The sequence below is a fragment of the Gavialis gangeticus genome, unplaced genomic scaffold (assembly GCF_001723915.1).
Source record: "Gavialis gangeticus isolate Ggan-Ray unplaced genomic scaffold, GavGan_comp1, whole genome shotgun sequence".
NCBI lineage: Eukaryota > Metazoa > Chordata > Crocodylia > Gavialidae > Gavialis > Gavialis gangeticus.
Window position 1 is genome coordinate 97,894,398 of NW_017729022.1, and position 8,767 is coordinate 97,903,164.

The following is an 8,767-nucleotide window of genomic DNA, read 5'->3' on the forward strand; positions in this document are numbered from 1 at the left end:
GCATGCATGCCACTGATCTCTTCCTCCCAGCAATTCCACTGCTGCATGCATGCATGCCACTGATCTCTTCCTCCCAGCAATTCCACTGCTATCCAGTCTTGAAACTATCTGGCATGAAGCTACTCTGATGTCTTAGCACAGCACAGGACTGCCCTTCACCATAGTAAAAAAAGGGTACATTTTTATTTGTACATTGGGTATTAACACCTCGGAGGATCGGTCAAAATATTCAAAGTGCCTTTCATCTTCAAAAGTGCCTCTTAAAAACCACTGTGTATTAACATCTGACAGTCACACTCAACATGATAGTTACTGAAGCCTGCAAAAGAGCTGTGCCCGACCATAATGAAGTTAGTGGATTTATTGCAACCATTTTCCGTATGCCCTTTGTTATCCTTACCACAAGAGTGCATTTAGGCTAGAACTTATCTTGATCATTGAACTTATCTTCATCTATGTGCTACAAAATAGCCAGTGCACCAAAATATTCTACCACTGTTTAAAAAGCAAGTTACATCATGCCAATGTAAACTGTGTTACCTGTTAAATAATTTATTAGGACTACAAATAAAAATATCAAGTGAATCAAATGGTAGTTTTGCTTATCACTTTTTTTTAAAGACCTATTCTGTAATTATGCCAGCTAATTATAATGTGTACAAGTTCAGCTGTTCTTTAGGATAAAAACCTTTGTTTTAAAAACTGATTAAGTTCCTATCCTTTTGGAAATCAGATACTAAATATGTACCGTGCATATTAAATTAACACCACGCCCAAAAACCCCTATGTTAAAAAGATGAAGGTTGGAGAGTCAACCACTCAAAAGATAGTAAATGCCAAATGCACAAGTTTAAACTGTGCCTGTGTTCTGCTCATGTGTTACAAGATAGTGTGATTAGATAATTAAAGACTATTTTCCCCCCACTAAAGGATCAATCAGCATACCAGATGAATATCAGAATTCTGTGTTAGCATTCACAACAATCTATTTGTCTCTAGCTTAATGGAAAGCTAACAAACAGGGCTCAAAGTATCACCTACAATAAAAAACAACTGCAGCATACTGCAGTTTAGTAACATCAAGTTCCAGGTGTTTCTTATGCTGTAACTTGAAAACAGCTGGCTGGTTCAAAACCTGAAACCCACATTGAAGATAAGTGAAGTCCTGTATCCAGATTTTTATAAATGCAGCCCTACTTACTTCTCCAAAATTCATAGGCACTAGCGTTCACTCCTCTGATTCTCATCACTCCTGTGATCTTAAAATAGAAGATCATTAAGATGCAACACAATTAGCAGTTTACATCAAACTTGTCCAAAGGTTTGGTGGCAACTTAAATTCTAGACACTTCAGGGCACTCCTTCCATCCCATCCATTTTAATCTAATACTAATAAGAGGTCTCCTGAGGGTGGGAAGGACACACATCCTATACACACCCACATTTTGGGCTCAGTTCTGGAATTAATTCTAACACCAATTCTACAAGTAGTAGTTGCAATAGCTACAGAAAGAAGAAAAATAATAATCTAACCTTGAAGAACAAAATTAATCCCTAGATAAAAAGGACAATTTCTTTCCAACCATATGAAGCAAGAGGCAAGTCAAACCAAAAAAAAATGTAAAATACAGTGATCAAGGTAAGTTCTAGCCTAAATGCACTCTTGTGGTAAGGATAACAAAGGTCATATGGAAAACGGTTGCAATAAATCCACTAACTGCATTATGGTTGGGTACAGCTCTTTAAAAAAAAAATCTCTCATCAGGAGGAGAAACAAATCACATACCAAAATAGAGTTTGACAATCCTTAAAAAGATAAAATTTAAGAATGGTAAGATTATAAGACCGAGCAGAATTCCAAGCAGTGATTTCTAAGCAAATAATTTTGTATCAGGCAAGGGAAACAAAGGGAAAAGAAACCTACACACCACACACACAAAAGGGCTGATGCATCCATCATGTTTGTTTGGTAATAAACTCCTAAAGACAGGTTAATTTTAAACATTTAGCATTTAAAAGGCATTGTGGTGAGGGAAGGGAGAAGAGGAAGATTTCTGTACCTAACTGGCTAATTGTAAACAAAAATCCCAACATTAAAGTGAAAGCATAGAATTTATACTTTAAAAAGCAGTGTTTTTGCTGCTATTGTCACTTCCCAGTTTTTCCATTTTTATCCTACAGCTGCAATGACAGACAATCTAATTCAGGCAAGGACATTATATTACCTAGAGTTATTCAGCCAGCCTGTATCCCACTTAGCTTACTGAAGTTACTTGTAGTTTATTTTACTCTGTTGCCCCACAGATTTAGAGCTTTGGAAATTTTGCCATTTAGACCTGAAGTACTGTTTTTGTACCATCATTTCCATTTCAATAAGAGCTGTGGGTTTTTTTTAAACAAACAGAATTATACCTGTACAGTCCCTAGCATAGCAGTAGTTATCACCGCAAAAAGTACTTTATGCCTAGAGCTGAGCAAGGAACAGTATTCCTATTGCCATGAAAAAATTGCTCAGGTCTCAAATTGGAATTATAAAACAAGTCAACTAAGAAAAGAGTGGGTTGATGGTAAGTCGTATTCTTAATATTCTTAAAATACTCTTTTATGTTGAACTTTTTTTTTTTTAAGAAAATTATTTGGAATCCAAAATAATCAAATGCTTCTGTTTTGTGTTAAAGAAATTTCTCTTTATCATAGGAAATATGCAGATCAATCTTCTCCACGACAGGTTTTGATTTTAACAGATCAACATTTTCTGGCAGTGTGTCAAAAAGTTCTCAGCCAGCTCCATTCATACTGAGCTAGCTCCTACCCATTAGGGAAAGAGGAATAGGCTGTACCAGTACAAACACCTTTATACCAGTTAGCTGGGGGGAAAAGTATCCTGTTGTTTCCACACCAGTTATACTGTGTAGATAAAACTCTCTCATTCAGAAGGGTAAAATCCGAGTCCCACTAAATATCTATATGCCAAATTTTCACTCAAGGAATTCACACCAGTTTATCAAACAATTAAATCTGAAGTTTTGACAAAGAATTGTAGGGACAATTGCTTAAATAGAGAAATGTCTTACAAAACATATCCCACTGAGAATAAGTCAATAACCAAAAAAAGAAATGTTTTTGCTGTCAAGACAGACCACTGGATGTCAAAAACTGGTTTAGTTGTCTGACTGCTGAACACCTTTGCTTCAAAAAAGCAATGCATAACCTTCAGACATTTTCCTTTTTTTAAATGAAATTATCTCAAAGCTATTAAAAAAAGTTAATTACAACTTGAAGAAGTATGCTGCCACCTGGTAGCTCAGTGCAACAGAGGCTTAGGTCTCTTTAGGCTGAGCAGCTAAGCTGCATCACTGATCACGATTCAGCAGGTTCACTGAACAGCAAATCACCACAAGTTTTGCCTTTAGAAAAATATACATAAATGTCGGATGGCAGTTGCCAGGGGCTACGCGTAGGGGGTGCACACGGGTGCATATGCACACCCTGAGCGTGGCTGTGCACCCCAGGAACATGCATCGTTCATGGCAGTTGCTGATGGTTGAATTGATCTAGCTTTTTTAAAAATTCAAGCAGGAGTTCTGCTTTTGTGTATCTCTTGATATGAACTTCACCTGTCTTGTCTTTGCCGATGTTTCAATGAAAGGAATTCCATAACTTCTTGCTAAGTCCTGAGCTTGTTTTGTATCTACCGTTCTGGAAGGTAAATCACATTTGTTTCCTACTAGCACCATAGGGACATCTTCAGAATCTTTAACTCTTTTTATCTGTTCCCTAAAAAGAAAAGAAAAGGAAAAACTGAGAGATTTATTAAATATAATCTTAGCAGCATTAAAAAAAAATGGATTTTGAAAGAAAACAAAATACAAATTAGATTTTTCTTCGTAAGTGGAACAACAATATGAATGTCTTTTATTTTGTGGACATAGTTTGAAATTTCAAAACAATGTAAGCAGTTGCCCCTTTTGCCTTTTACATTTAACCTTTCGACTTAAAACATAGAAGAATTGCATATATATGAAAAACAAAACAAAAATAACTAAACCTGATAGATGATTAGACATGGCTCCTATTGCCAATGAGACTCACAGGGCTAAAATGACAGACTCCACCCTATTTACACTACAGGTCCTTTACTTTTATGATTATTTTAATGCCAGCACAGTGTGGAGTACCTTAATATAAATGAAAATCAAGTCACATGGCTGAGGTTTTTGTAAAAATTATTATTATTCCTTAGAGACCTTGTCCCACTCATGCAAAATCCCTACTTACAGCTGAGGATAGAATGTAATAGTTAAGCCCCAAAATATAATACAACATTTAAGCCCTCTATTTACATTAGAAATAGATAAAAGCTGAGTGATTTCAAAGAAGTTGCTCCAGTATGCTACAGGGTCATATTCACTAGGTAGTAGGGCTGTGTGAAGCTTCAGTCACTGATTTGATTTGGCCAGATTCAGTGGCCGAAACTCCAAAACATAGTTTCATAGTTGGCAGGTTTGTAAGGGACCTGAGCAGATCAAGTCCGACCCTCTGCCATGACAGGAAAGAGTACTGGGATCAAACGACCACGGGCAAGGTGTTCATCCAGCCTCCTTTAAAGCCCTCTGGGGTAGAAGCCAGCATCACTTCTCTTGGAAGTTGGTTCCAGATCCTAGCCGCCCTGACAGTGAAGTGGCGCCTCCTGATGTCTAGCCTGAATCTACCCTCTGCCAGCTTGTGACCATTATTTCTTGCACTCCTGGTAATGCTCGGCGGAACAGGGACTCTCCCAATGCCTGCTGGTCCCCCCTGACCAGTTTGTAAACGGCCACTAAATCCCCCCTCAGCCTTCTCTTGTGGAGGCTGAACAGGTTCAGGTCCCTTAGCCTCTTCTTGTAGTGCCTGCCCTGCTGACCCCTGATCATGTAGGTGGCCCTCCTCTGGACCCTCTCCATGTTGTCCAAATCCCTCCTGAAGTGTGGCACCCAGAACTGGATGCAGTACTCTAACTGTGGCCTGACCAGTGTCACATAGAGGGGGAGGATCACCTCCTTGGACCTGCTTGAGATGCATCTGTGGTTGGCCTTCCTGACCGCATCCCCACACTGTCTGCCCAAGTTCATTTTGGCATCAGTAATGACTCCAAGATCCTTTTCTGCCTCTGCACTGACAAGAAGGGAGTTCTCCAGCCTGTAGGTATGCTGCTGGTTCTTCCTTCCCAGGTGCAGTACCCTGCACTTGTCGGTGTTGAAACCCATCCTGTTCTCATCCACCCACCCCTGTAACCTGTCCAGGTTCGATTGCAACCTATTCCTCCCTTCTGGCATGTCCACTTATCCCCACATCTTAGTGTCATCTGCGAATTTGAACAGGGTGCTTTTTACCCCTCATCCAAGTCGCTGATGAAGATGTTGAACAGTGCGGGCCCCGAGGACCGATCCCTGCGGAACCCCACTGCCCACATCTCTCCAGGTGGAATAAAACCCGTCCACCACCATTCTATGGGTGCGGCCCTCCAGCCAATTAGTGACCCATCTGGCTGTGTAGGTATCCACGCCACAGCCTCCTAGTTTTTTTTAATGAGAATGGGGTGAGAGAATGTCGAAGGCCTTTCGAAAGTCCAGAAAGACTATGTCCACTGCGACACCAGTGTCCAAGGATTTTGTGACCTTGTCACAGAAGGCCACCAAGTTGGTCTGACAGGACCTGCCTCTAATGAACCCATGTTGGTTGCCCCTAAGCATAATCTCCCCTGCTGGCCCCTCGCGGACATGAGCCAGGATAACTCTCTCAAAAAGCTTCCCCAGGACTGAGGTAAGACTAACAGGCCTATAGTTTCCTGGGTCTCATTCCTCCCTTTTTTAAAAATGGGAACCACATTGGCCCTTTTGCAGTCCTCTGGCACATCGCCAGAGCACCATGAGTGCTCGTAAAGCTGTAAAGCTTGTAAATCAAATCAAGAGACCCTTTAATCTCTCTCAATCGAAACCCTCTGAATTGATTCAGAGAGATTTCAAAAGATTTGTGATTCGGACATAGAAACAGCTTTAAATGTTTTTTCTACATATCTTAAGGTACCAAGCAGCTCATGAATGCTGGGATGCTGGTGTGGATGGAGCATCCAACAGAAGCGTGGGTGTGGGTCCCCAGCATGCTTGGCAGTGGACCTGGAAGTGGACTGGAAGGACTTCTGGTCCACTTTTGGGTTTGCCACCAAGCATGCAGGCCCCCTCCTGTGCTCCTGTGGGACGCTTCATCCCAACATTTAAAGCTGTGTCTATGGCCAAGTCACTGATTTTCCAAATCAGCATTGAATCTTCAGATTCAGATTTGGCCGAATTGAATTGGAGATAGTGATCTGAATCAACAAACCAAATCACTGTCTCCGATTTGGGCCCAATCCGAATCTGAATCGAAAATGGCCCATTTCGCACACTCCTACTAGGTAAATAACTGCATTAGATTTGGTGCTACGTGCAAGTGGTGAGAGGGTTTAGAAAGTGTAACTATCTCCTCCTTTACCTTCTTGCTCTTGGGCGAGTGAAGGAATCGGAAAATGTCCTTCCAAGATTGTAATCAAAAGCATAGATGATTTTCTCATTTAAAGTATCCCAATGTAAATGTGTGTAGACACTGTACAGTTTTCATGCTAAACAGAACCCTGAAATTCATTTTGTATATCCATATCACCTTTTTGAATTAAAAAAAAAGTCAAACATCCCCCGTAAAAAACTGATGCTACTATGTTCTAAAAAAAACTGTGGTTAAAGGAACTGCATTTGTAGGGGGAGATTTTAAAAATCTGTTTCTATCTGGTTAATATTTTCTGAAGTTTTCTTTAGCAAGTAGCTCTAGTTAAAATACATCTTTAAAACAGTATTGTAGTCAGAACTATTCAGCAAGATGACAAAGCTGCTGAAAGAAACTCAACATACAATACTAGACTATAACTTCATTCCTTTCTCAGAGAACATGGACAGTTACTCCTCAAATAACACAATTATGATTTCATAGTGCACTAGTTATTTATTTGTGAACCTTCAATGTCTATTCACAAGCTCATTCACTGATGAGTTAACATGCTGCCAGTGCAACTGTCAGTTTCCACATGTAGTGTTCTTAGAGAGAGGCTGTATAACAAGAGGGCTTTTCACACGATTAGTCATTCTCTTGTTCTCTTTTTAAAGGTTTAAAAGACTAAACAGCATAAAAGTCAATACATTTAAAAACAGATAGCAATTCTGTGTTTCTTTTACTGTTTAAAGTAAGATTAAAAATTTTACATTTCCCATGATGTCTTCATGGTAAAATTGGGGAACTGCAGCCTCAACCACTTTACGGTCCAATGGCTGGGAAACTAGCTTCATGGTCAGACCCAGCCAGTGACAGTTGATGGAACCAAGTCAACATGGTGCATGATGACCAGTGGTGTCCCCCAGGGCTCGTACTCAGACCAGTACTCTTTAATATATTCATAAAGAATCTAGATTCAGGTGTCAGAAGTGGACTGGCTAAGTTCGCAGATGACACCAAATTATGGGCAAGTGTGGTCACGCTAGAGGACAGGCTGGCAATTCAGGCCAACCTGGACAGGCTCACAAGGTGGTCAGATCAAAGCCTGATAACATTCAACAAAGAAATGCAAGGTGCTCCACCTTGGGATTAAAAAAAAACAAACAAAACACACATCATACTTATAGGCTTGACAGTGCTATACGCACTAGCACCAGTACCAAAAGCGACTTGGGGGTCATAACTGACCACAAGATGAACATGAGCCACCAATGTGATACCACAGCTGGCAAAGCAAATAACACTCTGGCTTGCATCTACCAATGCACGTCAAGCAAGATCCAGGAAGTCATCCTCCTACTTTACTCAGCCTTGATGAGGCTGTAGCTGGAATACTGCACCCAGTTCTGGGCTCCACACTTCAGAAAGGATGGGGAGAAGCTTGAGACAATCCAAAGGAGAGCCACACGCATGAGTAGAGGTTAAGAGAACAGGCCTTATGAGGAGAGGCTGAGAGTAATGGGACTCTTAAGCCTAGAGAAGCAAAGGCTCAGGAGTGACTTGGTGGTAGCCTATAAGTATACAAAGGGTGTGCATCAGGAAATGGGGGTGCTCTGTTCACCAGAGCACCCCAATACAACACTAATAGCCACAAACTGCTGGAAGACCATTTTAGACTGGACATAATGAAAAACTTCTTTACCATCTGAGTCTCCAGAATCTGGAATAGACTCCCCCAGAAGTGGTGCAAGCACCTACTCTGGATACCTTTAAGAATCACTTGGATGCTTATCTTGCTGGGGTGATCTGACCCCAGCTGACTTCCTGCCCCTTGGGCAGGGGGCTAGACCCGATGATCTCATGAGGTCCCTTCCAGCCCTAAAGTCTATGAATCTATGAAAAGTTTGCTATTTGCTGTACATTTAATGATCATATGCACATTATCCAGAGGCTTTATTATTTTGTTTTTAAAGTAGTAATTTTTAGTTATTGGCTTGGATTTGCACCATCATCTCTTCTATCCAACATCCAGCAGACAGATGAGAGGGTTAGGAGACACTGGCAACAATACATCCTGTAAGAGTTCAGTGTCTTTACGACTGAATTACAGATAGTTTCATAGTTTCTAGGGTTGGAAGGGACCTTAGCAGATCATCTAGTCCAACCCCCTGCCATGGCAGGAAAGAGTACTGGGGTCAAACAACCCCAGCAAGGTGTTCATCTAACCTCCTCTTAAAAACCCCCAGGGTAGGAGCCTGCACCACCT

General features: G+C 40.9%; 1 protein-coding gene across 3 annotated transcripts in view; it reads right to left on the reverse strand.

The window, feature by feature from the left end:
* Positions 1–8,767, reverse strand: part of KRAS (KRAS proto-oncogene, GTPase) — a 56,506-nt gene that overhangs the window by 22,910 nt on the left and 24,829 nt on the right. For all 3 annotated transcript variants that reach the window (XM_019515692.1, XM_019515691.1, XM_019515690.1), the window contains exon 4: positions 3,618–3,777. In XM_019515692.1, coding sequence (XP_019371237.1) covers positions 3,618–3,777 — 160 coding nt within the window. The remainder of the gene's footprint in view (positions 1–3,617; positions 3,778–8,767) is intronic.